This window comes from Zootoca vivipara, chromosome 1 (genome assembly GCF_965207765.1).
Source record: "Zootoca vivipara chromosome 1, rZooViv2.hap1.1, whole genome shotgun sequence".
NCBI lineage: Eukaryota > Metazoa > Chordata > Lepidosauria > Squamata > Lacertidae > Zootoca > Zootoca vivipara.
The window spans coordinates 130,825,355-130,847,863 of NC_142582.1; the positions used below are offsets into that span (position 1 = coordinate 130,825,355).

The 22,509-nt window shown below is 44.3% G+C and overlaps 1 protein-coding gene across 1 annotated transcript; it reads left to right on the forward strand.

The window, feature by feature from the left end:
- The first annotated feature begins 4,107 nt into the window (after positions 1-4,107).
- On the forward strand, positions 4,108-21,871 carry STYX (serine/threonine/tyrosine interacting protein). The gene is made up of 11 exons (XM_035099487.3): positions 4,108-4,538; positions 9,817-9,849; positions 11,763-11,816; positions 13,595-13,692; positions 14,923-14,983; positions 16,773-16,809; positions 17,619-17,658; positions 17,749-17,799; positions 19,324-19,396; positions 20,141-20,225; positions 21,354-21,871. The coding sequence occupies exons 1-11, from the start codon at positions 4,482-4,484 to the stop codon at positions 21,422-21,424; spliced, it is 660 nt and encodes a 219-aa protein (XP_034955378.1). The 5' UTR covers positions 4,108-4,481; the 3' UTR covers positions 21,425-21,871.
- Positions 21,872-22,509: the final 638 nt, after the last annotated feature.

The following is a 22,509-nucleotide window of genomic DNA, read 5'->3' on the forward strand; positions in this document are numbered from 1 at the left end:
TGGGGGGTAGTGGTGTTAATTGTAAAGTAAAAACCCCTTGCAGTGTAGGGGCCTACATAATTCAAAGGCCGTGCTGCGGTCTGTGGCAACCCCCCCCCCCCCGCAGACCCCGACCTCCACTTGGCAATGTTGGTTCTTTGGTGGGGTTTTTTTTGGGGGGTAGTGGTGCTAAATGGTAAAGTAAAAACCCCTTGCTGTGCCCCCAAGTGCGTTGCTGTGGGTCCCCCCCCCCCGGGCCTGTCAGGGGCCTAAAACAAAGGCCTGGATAATGGCCGTCTTCGTGGATTCAGTTGCTTGGTTGATGATGATGTCATTTGGTTTGTGGGTGTGGCTTAGATTTCACAGGAAGGGAGGGGTTGGAGGAGGGTACTACGCCACTTGAGGGCGCTGTTTGACTTGGTGGAAAAGCAGGTCTGTACCTGGGCAGGTGTGCGATTTGAGGGATTTTTGCCCCCAACAACGCTCTAGGAGTGGCCTGGATCGTTGTGTCAAAATTTCAGGACGATCGGTCAAGCGGTTACGGAGAAAAGTGTCGAACGGAATTTCACGATTTTTACATTTTTATGTATATAGATATTAATTATAAATATATTATTCTGACTGCGTTACCACAGCTCCCAACAAAAATCAGTAACAAGACAATACATCAAATGCTAAAAATTTCCCTGCTTTCAGATGTCTTTTAAAAATCACATCGTTTCATAGCTGCATAATTGTTCATCTAAAAGCCATTTCCAATGTTTTTTAAAAAAAACAAAATTAAAAGAATTTCAGTTTTAGGAAATAAAGTGATGAAGAAACTGAAAAAGGGGGCAAAAAAGGCGCAAAAAAGATAAAAAGGTAAATATAATCAGTTTTCAATGCTTGAGTAGAGACTGAAAGGGCAGTGTTGGTGAATTTTGGGACTTGTTTTCTGTGTATGTTACCACAGACACAACTGAGACAAAGCAAGTTGTTAAAACACACCAAAAATGAAGGGTTGTGTGTTTGTTAAGGCAGGCAAACTGCTTGGCTGAGCTGCTTGGCTGGGATCCAGCCTGTGGGCCATGAAGTGACCTATATTTGCTGCCCTGAATTGTGCGCGGAAACGCATGGATGATGGAAACGGGCGAGAGGAATATATGGAGAGTCCTTGGCATTGGGATGCTGAAATCAGGGACTGGGTTTGATCTCTGGAACGAGCGGAAGCCGTTGTAACGAGGGCAACGGATACATATGGGGGAAAGTGAATAGTTAGGGGCTGTTGGGTCTCCCTTTGGTACCATACTACCGGTAGGATTTGATGGGGCCAAATGTGGGAAGAGCCACGAGAGAAAAGGAAGAACCTGTGTTCACACATAGTTAAATAAATTCGCTGCATTATTTTTTATTTATTGAACTTGTACAGTGGAACCTTGGTTCCCGAACTTAATCCGTTCCAGGAGTCTGTTCGATTCCTGAAACAGTTCGGCAACCAAGGTTCCTGCAGTCAATCAGAAGCTGCGGAAGCCGCCCCGGAACATTTGGCTCCCAAGGTGTTCAGGAGCCGAGGTCCCCTTTACAAGATTATAGTTAATAATATTTAGTCAATTTATATACCACCCTTTATCAAAAGATTCCAGGGCGGTGTACAACATTAAAAAACATATTACAGAATGTCAATGATAAAAACATAATAAAAACACAGATATTAGGCAAATTCAGGCAGGATAAGGCTATTCAATGGCTACCAGGTGGTCCGTATGTTATTTTTGCAAAGTTTACAACAACCTTTTAAAGTAGTTTTCACAAAGGAGGCATGGGTCCGAGAATGGCTTGCTCGACTGCCCATTTGTTCCTTGCCTAGGCGGGTTCCGGGAAAACAAAAATATGACATTAAAATCAGTTAGCGAGTGCAGGAATGATGCGAGGCGACAGTGACACTCGATTGCCTGGTTCACACTTCAGGCCCCTGCGCTGCGTCTCCAGCTCTTTATCAAGCCCGCGGTGGTGGTGGTGGTTGAAGTGTTGTCAGACTAGGACCTGGGAGACCAGGGTTCGAATCCCCACTCGGCCATGTAGCTCAGTAGGTGACCTTGGGTCAGCCGCTGCCTCTCAGCCTAACCTACCTCACAGGGTTGTTGCAGGGGATTAAATGAGAGCGGGTGGAGAAGCATGCACACCACCTCGAGAAAACAGTGGTATAAAATGAAATAAACAATAAAAGCAGAGGGGCCATAACTGCACCTAGACCAGAGGTTCTGATAGCTTCCCCCCCTTTTTTTTGTATAACCAGCCCTATGCACCTGGTACCTACAGTGAAGGAGAAGCACTCTGCGTATCCTCGGTTGCAACGTTTATGCAATTCATGCTTGCTGAACTTTGACATTCACATGCCAAAACGTTGAGCATGTCCTATGGAGGATCAGGGCATACGCTCAACATTTATTTATTTATATTAAATTTTGACACCGCCCTTCATCCGAGGATCACAGGGCAGTTTACAATATAACGTTACAACATTAGCAGATCCCCATAAATAGCTAACCCTACAGCCCTAGAATGCATCTCGGCCTTGCCCCAAAGCGAAGCAAATCTGGCACAGGGCAAACTTTTACTGACTTGACATTTGCTGGCTGCCTGAACGAGGATATGGGTTACACTGAAGTCTTCCTTAGCAGAAATGAAAACAATTCTCAGTTGCGTACGGAGCAAAGCAGGTTCCAAGCGTATTTTTTAGTTTGTCAGTAAGAAGTAACTAAAACCCAAGACTTGCAGCTTCCTATGCTAATTGGAATTACTAATTAGAAGTTATCCAAATGAAAGACATGGTACCACAGGAAGCTGCCATTTACTGAGACAGACCACTGGTCCGTCGAGCCATAACTGTAGCTAGTCCATCAAGCTCAGTACTGTCAACACTGACTGGCAGCAACTCTCCAGGGTTTTAGGCAAGGGACATTCCTCACTCTACTTGGAGCTGTCAGGGATTGAACCTGGGGACCTTCTGCGTGCAAATCAGGAGCTGTAACACTGATCTAACCCTGGTCTTACACAAGTGGTTAATATTAAGCAGAAATGCTTTCCGGCCATAAAAATTGCAGCAACTTGTTATTAGGACAGAGGAGTAAATCTAGAAGGAGAAGAAAGAATTTCGTTTTACCTAAAAGGTTCCTGCTTTCACACTGTGCCTACACTGGAGTTGTATGCCAGATTTCCTTTAATAATGAAAATAGCCATAATTGCACAACTAATCCAACCCGCTGCAATGCATAATGCCGAATCTGCCTTACTGCCTTGTTTATTTCTTTGACATCTGATGGGAGGGCGTTCCACAGGGTGGGCGCCACCACCGAGAAGGCCCTCTGCTTGGTTCAGTATGAGGCAAATTCAAGGAGGAAGCAGCTGGTGCATTTATTACATTTCTATTATACTCCTGCTCCTCCCCGTTTTATCCCCACAACTCCCCCCCCCCGCGATGCGGGGTAGGAGGAGGGGATGCAGTGGCTATGGCGCCCAAGGTTAGCCAGAGGCAGTTTCACGGCCGAAGCAGGGATTCGAACCTAAGTTTCCCAGGGGTCCTGAGCGCCACGCCATACTGCCTGAGGCATCACAGACGCTTCCTCCCACCAGCGCACGAGGGAGGGCAGGACGCACCGGGCACACTTTCGCGCATGCGCACACCCGGTGGAATAGCGGGGCGCCCTCTCCGTCCGTCCCCACCTCTGCCTGTTGCCCGGGCACGCCTCCTCCTCCTCCCTTGGGATTCCTGCCACGCCCATTCCACCCGCGGCCCGTTCCTAGGGCCACGCCCCCTCTTCCTCCCTGCGCGGGTCTCTCTCTGCCGCGCCCACTCCTTCTACGTCCCGTCCCTGGGGGCCACGCCCCTCCCACTCCCACTGTGCGCTCTCTCTTTGCCACGCCTATTCCTTTTTACACCCCCTTCCTAGGGTCCCGCCCATCCTTCCTCCTCCCCGCTCGGGTCTCTGTGCCCCGCCCACTCCTTTTACGGCGCGTCCCTAGGGCCACGCCCCCTCCCTTCTCCCGGCCCGCTCGCGGCTGCCGGCGACAGTTGGTGCCTGAGGAGGAAGAGGAGTGGGAGGGGGCGGCCGCGGTTGCGCGCACGGACGGAGCGCGCGGGGATCCTGTGAGGGGGCGGGGGCAGAAAGGAGGGGAGGGGAGAAGAAGCGGAGCGGGCGGCCTTCCCACCGACGGACCGACCGCCTCACGGGGAGGGGAGGAGGAGGAGGGGCCGCCGACCAAGCCCAGCCAGCGGCATGGCGGCTGGGCGCGAGCCGCCGCCGCCGCTACCTCCGCCGCTGCTGCTTCTCCTCTCTCCTCGCTTCCCCGCCGCCGCCACCGCCCTCGCCCTGGCTGCCTCCCGAGCGCCGAGGCCCGTCGCCCACGACGACGACGTCGTGCTCCTGCCCCACTGACCGCCTGAGAGGAAGGAGAGCGCCAGAGGGAGGGAGGGGCAGCAGGCACGAGGGGGAGACCAGAGACCCCCGATCGGCCCCCCGGCCATGGAGCTCGCCAAGCCGGTCTTCCCCGCGCTGCCGCAGCCCAAAGAGGACTCTGAGGTGAGCGGGGGCGGCGAGGGTCTTCTCCCCCCTCCTCCTATCCCCCTGCCCGCCTTTTCCCTCCTCCTCCTCCTCCTCTCCCCCCTTCCGACGGCTCAGCATCTCACTGGCTGGAAACGGTCACTAGGCGGGCTGTGCTGTCTGTCCTCTACTACTTGCACACACACACCCCTCGGAGGAAGAGGAGGGGGTCGCGCAGGTGCTCCGCTTGCAAGGGGGGGTGGGGGGTGGGGGGCTTGAGGAATAAACCTTTATCATGGCCCCCTCCTCCCACCCTTGGGTGTTTGGACCCTGGTTTTGTGCCTGACCCCCACCCTCCCATTTTGTGGGTGTGTGAATTCGGGGAGGCACCTTTTCTCGGGGCGTGTCCCGTTGTAGCTCCTCCATTCAGGGGACTGTGATCATACATGTGAACGTGTGTGTATGTGCATACGTACATGTTTTATCTGTTATCTCTTTACCCTATTAGATCTGGCATAATTTTTCTGCTACACTATTGTGGTGTCACCAGACTGCTCTTTTGTGTGTGTGTGTGTTTTGTTGGGGAGAGTGGTTAACATTTTGTAGCCTGCAGCTTCTTCTGGAAAGTCCCACAACTCATCTCCTTTTTCCATTCTTCCCTGAATGGGTGTGTGTGACTCTTCACACTGCACGGGTGTATTTGACTCGGAATCCGTTTACTACAAAAAAACGGGAGAATACAACAACACCACTTAAAGAGTGATGTTCTCTTTCTTCCACCCCATAATGCCGGTTGTGGGTCAGGGCTTGAAGTGACCAGGAAAGAGGTATTGGGGTCATGGAGGATGGTTAGATGAAAAGGTAAACCCAGTATGTGTAAAAGGAGATGTCCATGTTAGGGATCCTTGGGAAATAAGGTTGCCCATTACATAAAGCCCTTACGGAAATCTGTGGTTTGGCTACACTTGGAATGCTGTGTACAATTCTGTTTGCCTCAACTCAGAAAGGCTATTGTGGTGCTGGAAAAACTGGAAAAGGGCAACCCAAATGATCAAGTGGCTGCAGGAACTCTCCTATGTGGAAATGTGACATTTAAGGCTTTTTAATTTAGAGAAAAGGCACATAAGAGATGATCTGATACAAGGGTTAAAAAATTATGCATGGTAAAGTGAAATTGGATAGAGAAAAGTTTTTATACAATAAGATGCAGTGATGGCGACCAATAATGGTTTGCTTTAAAACTGGTTTAGACAAATTCATGGAGGATATGATTATCAATGGCTACTTTTCATGAATCAGTACAATGCAGCAGCAAAAAACACAAATGCAATTCTAGCCTGCACCGACAGAAGTAGTGTCCAGATCAAGGGAAGTAATAGTATCACCCTATTCTGCCTTGGTCAGAATCCACCTGGAATCCTGTGTCCAGTTCTGGGCACCATAGTTTAATGGGGATATTGACAAGCTGGAATGTGTGCAGAGGAGGGCAACAAGATGAGCAAGGGTCTGGAAAAGAGGAGACTGAGAGGAGATATGAGAGCCATCTTCAAATACAGTGGTACCTCGACATCCGAATGACTCGACTTCCGAAGGTTTCAACTTACGAAGTCAACAACCCCGGAAGTCTTTTCGCCACATGCACAGAAGCACAAAATTGCGCTTCACGCATATGCAAAACGGGCGCTTCGACAACCGAAGACTTTGACTTGCGAAGAGCGCCGCGGAACGGCTCGCCTTTGTAAGTTGAAGCACCGCTGTATCTGAAGGACTGTCATGTGGAAGATGGAGCAGGCTTGTTTTCTGCTGCCGGGGGAGGGGGGAGACTTGAACCAATGGATTCAAATTACAAGAAAGGAAATGCCAACTATACATTAAGAAGCACTTTCTGATGGCAAGAGCTGCTCAGCAGTGGAAAGGACTCCCTCAGAAAGTGTTGAACTCTACTTCATTTGAAGATTTTAAATAGGGGTTGGATGGCCATCTCTCAAGGATTGTTTGGTTGTCATTCCTGTATTGCAGGGGGTTAAACTAACCTTGGGATCCCTTTCAACTCTACAGTTCTATTATTCTACGATGGCTGTGCTTTACTAGAGGCAGTTGCTGTGCTCACGTTGCATTCATATCCTGCTGGCAGGCCTCCCAGAGGCATCTAGTCGTCCTCTGAGAGTAGAATCCTGGACTAGATGTGCCCATAGTCTCATGCAGCAGGTTTTCGAAGGTCCATGTTATTCAGTCCACCCTAGATAATTCCAGAGTTTTGTCACTGCCAGCATCTGTTTCATTCTCTCCTGTTTAGCTGCTTCTACCTGACAAAGGTTTATTGAGAAACCTTACCCAGTGGTATGTACCTTTGCTCATTCCTACTTGTGTTTGTCAGCTCATAGATTTATTCTCTCTTTTAATCACCTTGTATAATACACCAAAAGCAAGTTGCAGGGCAGTAAAATGTCCACCTGCAATAAAACAGCAGACAATAAAATTAAGATATAATAAATCCTAAGTGGTGGACTTAAACTTTATCTCATGTACAGCCCCACTTGGTGCTTCGTACTGTTTCACACACCCCTATGCGCAAACAATCATGCTGTACTTCATTTCTATTTTTAGAGTCTCCCATTTCCTTTCAGAATCCAGAATGATCTTAACTGCTGTTTGTTTTACCATCCCTGTTTAATTTAGCAATAATTGTGCATTGTAAGGAATGTAAGGTTTTCCCCATAGCCCCAACTCAGTCAGCTGTGTGATGTATTAAAGTACTTTTAAAAAGTATGGGGGGGGGGTCACACAGAAAATGCTGTCCTTCATGCCCTTGCTGGCCAACCTACTTCACGGAGGGGCAGTTCCATGCAGGACATATCTTGCAGGGGATAAAAGAAAAACAGAAATCAGTGTTCCAAATTCGACCAAGTGAAGATGCCTGGGCGCTAGGATGGTGCCTGACATCACCATCTGGAGGTGCATGCCTGGGGATCATGGGATCTTGACTGTTTTCACACACTAATGCCACATCCTGTAAAATTCTATCCTTGATATTTTACCTACATACTGTAATCAGAACAAATTTCAGGAACCAAAAAGTCGTATTGAAACATACGATTTTTGAGCCATCTGGCCCAAAAATGGCAACTTGACATTCTGTTTTGGTGAATATAACCCTGGTTTAAGGAGCCATTTGGTGCCTAGCTAATATATCTAAGTTTCTAAGACTGATGAAAATATAGCCCAACCTTTTAAACCCTGTTTTAAAACCAGTACATTCAATTTTGGAAAGCTTTAGAATAGATGCAGGATTACTGATTACCGTATATTGGCTATCCATCCTTTTTAGTTCTGCATCAGCTACAGTCCTGAATAAAGGAAGACCAGTTCTATGTTGAGCAAGTTGCAGTAACCAAGACTTGAAGTTTTAAATCATGAATAGCAGTTGGTACATCTTAGTCTGGGGGGGGGGGGAGCCCAGCAATCTTCTCATCTGGAGGTGTTGGAGAAAAATGTTCTAACCCACTGTTGCTATTTGAAGGTCCAGACACAGCAATGTACCCTGGAGCTCATAAAAAGAGGAGATAAAATTTTAAGTCCTCCGTTCCTTCCAATTTGCAGGGCTTATAATGCATCATTACTATCATATTGTTTGGATACAGAGTCATTCATTTTGACCACATCACATCTGAAACATGCCTATACTGTGTGAGGCATATATCTGGGCAGGTTTTATGAAGTTTAGATTTTTCAAAATGGAACCAACTCCATTTCAAAGGCATGAGATAAGCAGAATTTTATTAAAACCTAAAAATATATTTTTGGAGTGACAGATAAAAACTAGTATTTGTTCAAATCGAATAGTGCAGTTTATCCAATTGTTAGATTGCAAACCTGTTGTGATTGTCCACTTTAAATTCTCTAGTACTTTAAATTGAAGTACTTAATAAATATATAAACAAAGAGTGGTAATTGGAATTTGCATGATCTGCACTTAACTAATTCCCTTTTAAGAGACACAATCATAGCAAATGCCAGAATTCTGTGAAAGCTCATTAGTAGGAACAGATCAGAAATAGTGAATTTTGAGCAATATTTAATGCATGTGCTTCTAAATAAGTTTTTAGCAAGATATGTTCATATTTTAATATGAAAGTAACAGCTGACCATTTACACTTAGCTGTTGCTCATTCAAGACTTTCTAGATTTGTAAATATTCTATTAAAAACAGGTTGCCAGATATCTAGGATCAAACCAGCTTTTATTTGGCATGAAAGTATACCTTTCAAAATGCAAATAGGTAAAAACTAATGCAGAGAAGTTAAGTAAGTCTAGTAATTCATTCTGCATGTTTCCTGCTTCTCTGCCACTCCAAAAGGAGCTGTCAGTTTTATGCCAGAGCCTTGCTGGAGTTGTTGGCAGCTGTCTGTCTCTAGGCAGTGGAAGAGTGTGCATTTGGGGGTGAAGTCAAGCTGTTGGAAGGCCACGGCGCCTGCTGTGGCTGCAGAGACCTATGCGGGACAGACATTTTGCAACTGGGGCAGATGAAGGTTTCTGGTTTTGCTGCTCCAGGTGCATCAGACACTTCTTCTCTCTATGCTCTGCTGCGGACTGTGGAGTTAATGTTGCCCGCCTTCATGTCATGTTTGCAGACATCTTTGTAATGCAGAGTTGGTCTGCCAACAGGCAGAGAGCTCCCTGTAGAGCACGTCCTTGGGGAGGAGAGTTAAGAATGTTGATTCCAACAGACAAAAATCAGCACTTGATAAAAATTCTTGCTGCTGCTCTTGTCATTTCTAACAACCCTTAGATATGCTTTTTGTGGTAGCTAGCACCCTTGACATTACAAAACTTCCACTCTGGGTAGTCTTTTGATGCCGAACACACTTAAATGTTCTGTTGAATCTCAGAAGGCCTTTTTGATGATGAAGTAAAAGTCTGTTTGATGTCTGAAAAACATGTCTATTCAGGATCTGGAATTTAACTACTTACTAACTGAATAAATATGTATTCTTTTGCTTTGCCTATATAAAAATTGTAATTTGCAAGACTCCTTTTTGTTGACAGACTGTGAAGTTTCTGCTAGTTTTTATGTGGTTGAAGCTATAGTTCATCATTCACTATTCAACCTGTAATTATGATAATGAGAAATCACAATTTAACATGTTGAATAAGATGTAACTTGCATCATGTTATATATGTGTATATCTTTTCCACCCAGTTCAAAGACTTAAAAACATTGCGTCTACCAGGTTTTCCTTGAAAAACTGTTGGTTCTCTTAAGGGCAATACTGAAAATTATTGCTATGTGAACACTGCATTTTCTCTCTCTCTATAGGACTGGACATATCCAATGAGAAGAGAGATGCAGGTATGGCTGTTTCTTTTAATCAAATCTAGCTACTGGTTCATTAGATACTTGGTGGTGATGGTGCTACTAGGCTTTAGCAAAACCACGTGATGGCCTGAGATACTCTCAAATGTGCTGCAAAGGAACACTGGGGACAATTGCTCTGGAAACACCCAAGAGAAGACTTGGAATGACAGGACTAACACAGAGGGATAGTTGTAATTCCAAGTACAGTTTGGGGCTACCAAGAGATTTGTTACTTTCCGTTTTTGCCCTAGACTCACACTCAGTTTCTCTCATTCATCTAGGCATTGTCTTGCATTAATGTCCGGTTGAGAGAGACCTACTCAAGATCTATGATTTTCCCTTTCCTCGCTCTCTTCCTGGGCCTTGTGGGCAATTACCAGCCCTAAACTTCCTTCCAAAAATGGTTGTCTCTGCTATCTTTGCTCCTGGCCAGTTGGCTGCACATATCTGTCACTCATTCCCCTCTCCACATGTTCCAGGAGCCTGCAGGAGCCACTATTTCTTTGTTTGGAAGTTGCTGTTTCTCTCCTGGTCAGTGGACAGTAGGGAAAGCTGATGCTCATGCTGTAACACTCACTGGATTTGCTCCTAAATTTAAGAGTAACACAACAATTCTGTAGGTTGCTAAGTACTGGTCATATTTATTGAAGGGGGAAATAAAGTGAATTTGTCTGGATTGGCAGGTGCCTCAGCAAAGTAAAATTAAAATTAAAATGTTAATAGGCTATTGCAACTCCCTCCTAAACTTGCAGTTTGCATAGGAAACTTCCTAAATTATAAGTCTTTTTTTCTGGATAGAGAACACTAACAGGAGAAGCCCTCATGATTTCTTGTAGATGTAGGCTTTGTTCACAAGGAGTGGTTTGCATGGCATGCAAAAATTTGGCAGGAAAAGCTCTTTCTAGCATTGAGATGCAGTGAATTATGGTTTGCTTGCTGGATTTTCATGTTAAGCAGCCAGAAGCCCTCCCAGAAAAGAGAGTATACCTCTTGTATTGCAGGAGCCTTGAGAAATAATTAAGTAAAACAATCCAAATGGCTCAAGTAAGCAAGCCACATAGTGAGTATTGGAGAATCTTGATTATAGGTTATCTAGTTCAGAGTGATGGTAAGGTAGTATTCAGATGAGGAGGAAGCCAAGCAATGAAAAAGTGGTGTGGTAAGTTAACCTATTTGTAAGATCGCACATCCTTTTCTTCTGCATTTAGCATAGAGCAACTGTACTGTCGGTGAGGTACATTTATCTCAGTCCTGTTACATTCAAACCTTTGAAGGCTTTGAGAAGCCTTTGAGGATTCCAGGCAAGAGAAACATTCTAGTCTGGAAGGAGCTGGTGGGGGAGGGAAGCTTGGGTTGCAGCTTCAGTGAGGCAAGACAGTTCCTGGAATATTATTCTGGGATATTATTACCTTGGCGGCAGGCAGCTCCCTGCTGCTTAGATTTTTCTCTCCACCTCTCTGTCACCTCAAACTTGTTCATGTTTCTCTCTCCCCCTGCTCTCTTTCTCAGGCAGAATATACCAAGTCATTTATCAGCAAAGAATAAATGCCTTTCTCATAAACCGTTTATTATACAGTGCCTGAATTCTGTTGGTCAATACCAAGAAATGTGCTTGTGGTTTTCTCTCTGCCATTGTCCTTTGCACACTTAGTGGGTGGCTGGGGATTTTCTCACCTCCTATGTTTCTGTTGTGCAAGATTCCCTCGTAGCCGCAGTGCCAGCAATACAGGAAAAAAGTACTCATTTCTCAGGTAAAACCACAGAGCTCTTTCCAGATCCCATATAGGCATCCAGTTAATGCTAGTATAATTAAACTCTACTGCCAGTGTTGGTCTTGTGTAGCTTTTGCCATACTATTTAGGTAGATTGAATTTTCATTCCTCCCTTTCTCTCTCCTTTATTTAAAGGAAATTTTACCTGGGTTGTTCCTGGGCCCGTATTCTTCAGCTATGAAAAGCAAGGTAGGTGTGTCTTTCTAGAATATTTTAATGCTGGTCACCAGTGCTTTTTTCTAGAAAAAAGGTACAGGAGACCTTGTCCTAGTAGTACAGGTGACTCCCCAATTAGACAGTGGTTCTGATCCGAGCCCCTTTGTGCATATCCAAAATTGTATATAATGGGGAGCACACTGGAGAGTCCTAGCGGTTCAAAGAGGAGAGCCACCCCAGAGCCCACAGAGGTCCCAAAGAGCCAGCAGAACTGACGTGCAAGGAGGCTTCTTCCCTGCCTGTCAGCTCTGCATGTCCAGAGCGCAAGTGGTTGCCCTGACTAATCTAAGCACCTTGTCCACATCATCAGACCTTACTAACTAAAACTCATCCAACATAACAGAACTAGACGGTGCTCTGGTGCCTCTCAAGATTCATCTGCTGTACGTGGAGTCAAGGTCCCGGTGTGGATGCAAATGATTTTATGATCCTCAAAATGCTTTGCAAACAAGTGGTGGTGGCAGTGGCAGTCTCAGCAGCCCTGAGCCAGCCTTGTAGCGCAGTTGGCTCTGGCTGGCTTCAGGACCTGCTCGCTGCTGTGGCGCCTGCCATTTTGCCTCACCGGATGTCCCCATATGATATGTCTTGTGCCATTGAACCAATCACACAACATTCATTCCCTACTAATAAATCTACAACACTTAAAACATAAATCCGGGGACATTAAATGAAATCCAGGGACGGATTTTGTCCGGGGACAGATTTGTAAATCCAGGGACTGTCCCCAGGAAACGGGGACATCTGGTAACCATAGGTTATTGGGTTGTTTTCATTTTGATTCTGTATTTAGTGGTTTTATATTCTGATTTTATTCTGTAAACCGCCCTTAGACCTGCGGGTTCAGGGCGGTATATAAATTCAATAACAACCACAATACGGTGGTACCTCGGGTTACAAAGGCTTCTGGTTACAAACTCCGCTAACCCAGAAATAGTACCTCAGGTTAAGAACTTTGCTTGAGGATAAGAACAGAAATCGTGCTCCGGTGGCGCAGCGGCAGCAGGAGGCCCCATTAGCTAAAGTGGTGCTTCAGGTTAAGAACAGTTTCAGGTTAAGAACAGACCACCAGAACAAATTAAGTTCTTAACCAAAGGTACTACTGTAACTTGAACAACAACAAATTTTACAAAAATACAGTTACATATAAAAATGTAACATTAATACACAATTATTGATACATAATACATATAAACCAATATAAATTTCTTCTCCTTGATTGTCATGTGTGATTTTTTTCCCATAACATTTTAATTTTCTATTGTTATTTGGACTCTGCTTGAGGAAAGACAGAGAAAGATGTTTTAAATAAACAAACTGCAACATGCACACTTTCTGACACAACAGTAATTGTCTTTGAATGTAGTTACACAGTTTATTGATGAGCTGCACCTTTGTGCCAACACCAAAACAACCAGAAGCTGGTCCAGCCTATTTTGAAAGGTTCAAATGAATGTGGAAAGGAAATTCCTTCTGAGTTTTTGTCAGCCTTAAACAAAGCCACCTTTTAAAAACAAAGCCACACAGTAACTTTGCATGCTTCTGACTTGTTTTGCACTGGCCACAAAAATGAATTTGTTGTGTGTGTTTGGTTTTAAGCTATCATAGTCTTATTGAACATTTTAAATATCTAAATATATTGTCTTAATAAAACGTCTTAATAAAGCTATCAGCTAGTCATAATGCAATATTATCACTCTTGTTTGTATGCTAGTTTAAAGGAGCTTTCACTTTTTCAAACATTCATTTTGCAGCTACCTATACTTCAGAAATATGGAATTACCCATGTAATATGCATACGACAAAATATTGAAGCAAACTTTATTAAACCAAACTTCCAGCATTTATTTAGGTAAGAAACCTATAAATCAATGTTGTGAAAATATGTCATGTTCAATGTGTGCTTTTTGTGCTAGTGTAGTTTTCAGTCTTTGCACTGCAAAGCAAGATTGCAGGTAATGCTTAAAAGTTTCAGTGGATCACAATAGCTAGCAGGTATATTGCATAGCATGAATGTCAGAAAGACAGGTGCAAGAACTTCTTCATGACTTCCTGTGAGGAATGAGACTGCTGTAAGGACAAGGCAAAATGCTTTGGGTAGGAAGCAGGGCCAGTGAGGGGTATGGCTGGGGCATTCCTAAGAGAGGTTGGGGTGCACATTCGGCCCCCACACCTGAGGTTCCTCATCTCTGACATAGTCCTTGCTACAGTTGCTGTGTACAGTATTCTTTTCAAACATGGCTGAAAGTGATTCCTTCTGCTGTTGAACTCGACAAAAACTGGTGTTCAAAGACAGGAAGCCTAAGGACCAAACTACATGTTACACCACAGCTGCAGGTGGCGATAGCCCAACAAGAGTTGCTCAGCTGGCAGTAAGACTTCCCTCAGTGAAATGAAGAAGGAAGCCATTTCCAGCTATTCCCTTTCCCCTCTGCAGCCCTCCATGCGCCACCCAAACTGCTCTGGAGAGTCCCCCAGCCTTCTGGAGCAGGTTTAGGAGCAGGGTGCTACAGAGGGGGCGAGAAATCATTGAGAAATTCTTGCCCCCTTTTTCCACTGACAGGCAAGAATGACAGTTGGATACAACCCACAGAAAGCTGTCTTAATGATAATCTAGCTTAATATTTTCTGCTTTGACTGGCAGTGGCTCTCACGTGCTTTCAGATAGGAGTCTTTCCCAGCCCTGCTTGCTCTGGAGTGCAGATCAGTCTTTACAGCTGTTTTGCAGCAGTGAAAAGAAAGGAGGAGAGAACGTTACTCTGCTAGTAGTTTTTCTCCTGAAATTCTCCTGAAGTTCGGCCTCATAGGTTTCATGAGGGAATTTTGCAACAACAGAGAAGGGGTTATTTGGCTATCGTACATTCTGTTACAGAACAATATGTTGGACCTTTTAACTTTTATATTTACTGTATATTATATTATATTATATTATATTATATTATATTATATTATATTATATTATATTATATTTTTATTTATATCTGCTTCAGATGATAAAAGAAACATTTTTCAGGCTAGGTGTTAATGTTCAAGAAGCTGAGCAAGTCTGGTTGTGTACTTAACACACTTACTTTAATTGTAGGTATTTAGTCTTGGATATTGCAGATCACCCCATTGAAAATATAATCAGATTTTTCCCGACGGTAAGTGTTTACCATGACTTGTGAGTTAAACTGTTTCATCCTACTATCTTTCAGAAATCATGTGAGCAAATGCAGCCCCGTGTGCGAGTGAAAGAGAAGAAACAATCAGTCTCTGAAGCAGTTCAGCTAAATTGATAAATAATTCTTCCTGTGATGTCCACCTAAGTTAATGATCTTGTGGATAAGCCCCTGACTGGTAGTATTACTGGTTGCCATGGGTACTTTCTTCTGGGAAGTTCTCCTGCATAAAAGTGCTTTTGCAGGATTCCCTTTGATTTTAGCATGGCACGTAGAGGAGAAACTTCCCAGTGAATTGTACCCATGGTAACTGTCATATCAGATATTAAGGGGGACGGGTCACAGAATGCAATTCTCAGCTCAAAAATGGCTGTCTCTGCTTGCTATTCACTCTGTCTTTTTACTTTGCGCACTTTGTTGTCTCCTGCCCCTTGGATGGCCATTGTCCATGGCCGGCATCTGCTGAAAGTGCACTCCAGTGACTTCTTGTGAACTGTTGGGAATGGAGGGGGCCTCTTGAAACAACTATGTGGATGTCTGAATACTTGTGCTAGGCCAAGCTGGCTAGGGAGCTTCAAGAAGCAGCTGGGGAGAGCCATATTTCTAGGCCCCCCTTGCTGCTGCTTCAAGACAAGGAGCACTAAAAACCTGAATAAAAATAATGAGCTCTCCATTCTGCTGTCCCACCCCCACAACATCTTAACAATAATTATGTTAGGAGGGCCATGAGGAATCCTACCCTCCCATTCTGCCATTCCTGCCCTGCCATGTCACGGAAAAAATCTTTTAATGAATCTTGGGTGTTAATTCTTGCCATAAAACTGAGCACTGTTGTTTATTTTACATGTTTCTATCCTGCTTTTCCCCTAAAAGTGCCCAGGGAGGCTAACAGCAGAAATATAGGCAGTGATCATTTTGCACGTGTTCGTTTGTGCGTGGCTGCCAACGTGAGTGCCATTTTTGGCCCTGGAAAGGGGGCAGAACGGGGCTGGGGGCTGGGTCTGCTTACACATGCCATGACTGGAACGCAATCCCTGCACAAACTGGGAGTTGCCTGTATAGTAATACTATCCACAATAAAAATGATAAACAGGAATCTGAATTTAAAAGAAATGCAGTAGCTTAAGTCATTGTTTAGGTTTTGGGGTAGATAAACATCACTGGTAGCCTTTAACCAAGTGCTGTCAACACTTTATGAGCAATTTAAATCTTCACACTATTTTTCTGGCCTGGCAGGATATACCTTGATTGCATACATCTATGAGTTACAAAACACATATTTCCTCTTGGAAGTGTTGCTGTGAGAATGTTGATGTCAATAGCAAAAGATAAATATAACTAGGGCTCCAAACACCACGGGTGGGAATCTAGTTGCACCTTTCAGGGCCTTTGAGTTGCTGTACACTGGGTTGCATTCTGAGGAAGAAGTTTTAAACCATTGCATCTGCTGCTATTGATGCAAAGCAGCTTGAAAACAGCAGGTGTTTTTAGGTGCTTTTTAAAAGCAGGTGCAATTAAGCATTTTTGATAATGCATAGTATTTTTTTGTATTGGCATTCTGTTAGCAAGAATACAATATAAAGATGAAGATGATCAATGGTTGCTAAATGTTTTAAGTCTTCGTATTAAAAATCTTTTGGGGCCCAAGTTATTTACAATTTCCTCAAGTGCATGATACTCTAGAACACACAAATTGGCTGCATTTGTGTTAAGAACTCTTTGAGATGGCGGTAATTGGAACGGAATCTGAGTCTGTTATGTTTTTCTTTAGACTAAGGCATTTATTGATGGGAGTTTACAAACTGGAGGTATGTATACTCAATTTGCTTGCCTGCCTAATTTATCAGATGCTTGATACAAATGTGTTGCTTTGTTAGGTAAAGGTAAAGGGGCCCCTGGCCATCAGGTCCAGTCGTGTCCGAATCTGGGGTTGCGGCGCTCATCTCACTCTATAGGCCGAGGGAGCCGGCGTTTGTCTGCAGACAGCTTCCGGGTCATGTGGCCAGCATGACAAAGCTGCTTCTGGCAAACCAGAGCAGCGCACGGAAATGCCATTTACCTTCCCGCCGGAGCGGTCCCTATTTATCTACTTGCACTTTGACATGCTTTCGAACTGCTAGGTTGGCAGGAGCTGGGACCGAGCAACGGGAGCTCACCCCGTCGCGGGGATTCGAACCGCCGACCTTCTGATCAGCAAGCCCTAAACTCTGTGGTTTAACCCACAGCACCACCTGGGTTGCTTTGTTAGCTACATGTAAATACAGATGGGGTGGATGTACTTTGTAATGGAATGGGATATAGTCCCTCTTGGGAATGCTATAAGATGTGTAGTGATAGTTGGTGCCATCTAGCTCAGCCTTACTGGCCAGAGTCCTTGGAGGCTCATTGCTGCTTCCTGCTTATATGTGTTTTAAGATGTTTATGCTGATTTTGCTACTGGCTGTGTTTGGTTATACTAATGATTTAAATTAATTTCAATATGAGAAGAGCCCACTGGACGTTACGTGTTTGGATCTTGTTGAGGACTGAATGGTGGGATATAAACTAAATAGTAATAATACAAAATGCCTGTAAAAGCTCTGGCTGGTATGTGTAAAGCAATTCTTTTCATTCTCAGGAAAAGTTCTTGTCCATGGGAACGCGGGGATTTCTAGAAGGTAACAAGGCTCACTTATTTAAAAAAAATATCCCAAAGCATGGCTGACATATCTTAACTTGTTTTTGTTGGTTTGTTTTCTGTTTTTCAGTGCTGCCTTAGTTATTGCATATATTATGGAAACATTTGGAGTGAAGTACAGGTACAGAAGTGATTTTAAACTGCTTTCCACCCCTTGGAGAAAATATTGGTCTTCCAACCAATGGCCAAAATGGGAATCTTTGGAAGGGACCACGAGGGCCATCTGGTTGTAGTTTGTTGTCAATGCAGCTCTCCGTATCTAGTGACTAGGCTGAGTGAGACCCTGCTAGGGATTAAAAACAGTTGTACAACTTGATCACCTAAGTGTTTCAATATTGTGCAACTTTTTCAAAAGAAAAACTGCCCCAAAATATTGCAGACTGAAGTTGGCAATACAGGCCTATGTGTCTGCTGTGTTCTTTCAGTGCCAGACCAAGTTGCCCCTTCTCTCTCTCCCTTCTCTGCCTTTGTGATGGTGGTGGTTGTAACACTTGCTACTGGTGCTGTGACCTCGCCCACCAAAAATATTTGTGGAAGGTGTGCATGTTCTCTCTGCACAGAACTTTCCTCCAATACTGTTTGCCTCCAGTAGGCTCATGCCCTGTTAGTCCTCCATCGCCACCTCAGTTAACAAAGAGTGCAGTGCTTGCAGTACATCTCACTTTGGAACGACAGCCTGAGAGAAAACAGGTCTTGGATATGCTGCAGGGCAAGGAAATTCTGGGGTTCAAACATCTGTATGTAGAGAATTCTGGTCCCACTGAAGAGGGAGCCCCAATGATGGCCTTATTACAAAGGATGGAGATTCAGTGATAATTTCTTTGGGATAATGGACTCTTGGGGCTATGCGGGTCATCTGTTTCATGTTTTAATAGAGAACTTTAAGCCTGAGATAGATGAGGTATGTGTGATGGGTCCCAAGCAAGCGGGCTTATGCACAATAACACTGTCTTGGTCCAGTGAATGGAACATTTAGCCAGGGTCCCTGGATTTAAGTCCTACTTCTGCCTGGGGATCATTGTATCCTCAGCTTCAATTCCCCATCTGTGAAATAGGAGTCACACTCAACATGGGACTGTTGTGAGGATGAAGACAATGAGGGTTGGCACTGTTGAGTGGGGTGAGGTTTGAGTTTCAGTTGGCCTCTTCACTTCAGCAAGGCCTCTCACAACAGATGTTCCCAGTGAGTTGGCCCTCTGTTCAGTGTTTAATGCTTATAACAGGCTTCCTCAACCTCGACCCTCCAGATGTTTTGAGACTACAGTTCCCATCATCCCTGACCACTGGTCCTGCTAGCTAGGGATCATTGGAGTTGTAGGCCAAAAACACCTGGAGGGCCGAGGTTGAGGAAGCCTGCTTATAACATAAATTTCACATGAAGCAGCAGGGTCAGTTCTCAGCATCTTGTGTAAGGAAAATCTGTTAAAGTAACTAACTGGACCCTGTTGTTGTTGGCTGTAGGCCTTCATGGAGTTAAGCAGGTCTGGGCATGACTCATTCCTGAATGGGAGCCCTTGTATGTCATTCTAAACTATTTGAAGGCAGAATACAAGCATAGCTAAACTGAAAGTAAATACCAAGAGAATGAGTCAGAAACCAAATGCAAACTGGTATAAGATGAAAATGGAGAATCTCTTTCTCGTAGGGATGCATTTACATACGTGCAAGAAAGAAGGTTTTGTATTAATCCCAATGCTGGATTTGTCCATCAACTTCAGGTAAGTTGTTTTCCTACCTGTTGATGATGTAGAATTCGTACTGATGGTCTGGCCCGGCCTCCCCAAGTATCTGATATGTATTGGCTTAAATGAAAAACTTCATTATATCTTGCCTGGCTGTTTGGGGTGTTAATTGGTACATTACCGGTATTGGCCTTTTCTATCATTTTGTTTGCTTTGATGCTGTACTGAGGATGTGAGCAATTCTAACAAATGTAAAATATGTAAAACAGAAGCATAAGATGCCTAAAATTAATGATATTTCATAAACAACTTATCAGCTTTACGTTGATAACCACATGGCCAGTGTAGAGCAGTAGGTCTCAGCAGCAGGGGAGTCTGTGCCTTCCATGGCTGAGCTTGAGGCTGGTGGCATAAAATCTCTTTGAGCCTCAGTGTCCAAAATTCTCCCAGATGCCCCATTTCTACTCTGCTCTGGTAGATCAGAACAGGTAGACCAGGTGTATTCCTGGTAGCTCCCTGGTGCCTGCTCTAAACAGTGGGCGTGGCTTTCTGGAATTGCTCAGGTCAGCCAAACAGAAGCAATTACTTTCATCCAGAACCACTTTCTCTCCCCTAACCTCAGTTTCTTGCAATATTCCAGCCTTTATGGCTGTAAACATTTATGTTCCTTTAGCTGCCCTCCCGTTCTTTTTATCCCAGGATCCCAATGTCAGGTGAATTCTTGCCCATCTGTACCAATCCAGCCATTCTGCTGCTGCTTCATTTTTATTTTTATTTTAGGAATATGAAGCCATCTATCTAGCAAAGTTAACTATCCAGATGATGTCTCCTCGGCAGCTGGAGCAATCACTGTCTGTCAGTACGGGTGAGTACATATTTCTGTGTAGCAGGGGCGGGGAAGCGTTTTCAGCCCAAGGGGCACATTTCCTAACGTAGCCGCTCACAGAGCAGTTACTGCCAAGCCTGCTTTCTCAAAGATTTGCATTGTAATCCCCTCGTAAAACAAAGGGGGAAACCTTCCTTTCAGCAGGGAATTCCAGGCAGATTCCTTCCTGAGTCCGATTTGCATGCAATCCCTTGCTAACTGCTACCTCTACTCAAAATAAAATAGGTACAGTGGTGCCTCACTTAATGAATGCCCTGCTTAACGAAATTTCCGCTTAACAAAATGATTTTTCGAGCAGAGGTTGCCTCGCTAGACGAATTCGTTTTACGAAAAATTCGTCTAGCGAATCGCGGTTTCCCATAGGAATGCATTGAAATTCAATTAATGCGTTCCTACAGTATGGGCAAAAAAATTTCAATGCATTCCTGTGGGATTCGCTAGATGAATTTTTCGTTATAAGAAAAGACCCGTGGGACGAATTAAATTCGTCTAGCGAGGCACCACTGTACATGCATTTCTCCCCTTCACTTGCCCCCAATACAAACCCCTCCCTAATTAGGAAGGTGTGTGCATCAAAATGCCCTGCTAAAATGGGGGGGGGGGGCACATCGTTTTAGCAGCAACTTTCAAGGTCAAAGTACCAACTTCTTGATGTCCTGTGATTGACAAGTGTGCAGCCCCGCCCACCTGTCACATTGGCCCCCTAGTCCATTTCTGATGAGGTTCTGGCCTGTGGAGTATGAAAACTACCATGAGAAGCTACTCAAAGCTGATGGATTACTGATAGAAACCAACCTGGTTCATATTTGATGAAACCTATTTGAACTTCTGCAGCAATCCCTCGAAACTAAATACTCTTGTAATACGCGATGACTGAAATGAGTTCTTTCAGAAGTAGGAAGAGAAGCACAGGGAGACTGGCTGTTAACTATTTTTGGATGCTTAAAATGGACAAAACAAAGATAGAAAAATTGGCTTCCAATTGGAATTGTGCGGCAAAATGAAAATGTTTTGTAGAACAGGTCTGGTTCCACTCAAACCATTTCGGAAAGCTCGTTTCTGTCCTCTTAGCCACCTTCTTCTCAACCTGCCCCACCTGTTTTGCAGGAAGTCTGAAACGAACCCATGAAGAGGATGAGGAAATCAGCAATATGCAAGCCGCGGCTCAGAACGGTTGACACCAAGGGCACTCTGGACTTGCTGGCTGGGAATTTCTATTCATGGCAGCTGCTAACGTCAGCAAGATGAACAACCAGATCTATTTTTTATACCTATAAAATGGGAGATGAGTCCAACTTCCTTATGCAAACCTGCCCCTCCAGTAGCACACCAGGCAACACGGTTAAGGGTATTGGATTCCTTGACTGACTAGATGGCACTGATTGTTTTGCTCCTTTTTTTACACTTTATAGTTTTACCCTAAACCAAGACTTTGGACTTGCAAAGAGGTATTATTGCAATAATGCACTTTTCATACTTGAAATTTCTTTATTTGTATTGATAAAGTTATTACTTAAACAAAACGTGGGGGGAATGATTTGTTTATAATGTTATTTGTGTAATTTATAACAAGAGTCTTTAGTAAAAAAGGAAAAGAATGAAAAGAAACAACTTCCTAAAATTCACTGTGGGTTGTATTTGTTTCATTTCCCAAGTTTAAGCTTGAGGCAGAAGGAAACAAGTTTTAGTAGCTATTGGAAATCATTGTTTTGGCCATCATGAAGTCGTAAGAGTAAACTCAAGGTCTCTTCCAGATTAAATGGCTGCTCTTTTCTCGATCCTTTCTGGCTTTTCCCTGAAAGGCCTCCAAGAAGATAAATTTCCCCCAGCTTTATGAAAATCCGCAAGAATTGACTCCTAACAGGCAAATGCAGGTGTACAGCCGTACTGCTGAACGTAGCCTTCTAGCCATATTGCCAGTATTTTTAGTTTTCTGTTCTTCAAACCTATACAGATGACTCGTAATTTACGTGAGGCTAAGGACTTGCATGTAAAGCCAAAATTACATACAGTAAAGGTAAAGGGACCCCTGACCATTAGGTCCAGTCGTAACCGACTCTGGGGTTGCACGCTCATCTCGCATTATTGGCCGAGGGAGCCGGCGTATAGCTTCCAGGTCATGTGGCCAGCATGACAAAGCCGCTTCTGGCAAACCAGAGCAGCACATGGAAACGCCGTTTACCTTCCCGCTATAGCGGTTCCTATTTATCTACTTGCATTTTGATGTGCTTTCGAACTGCTAGGTTGGCAGGAGCTGGGACCA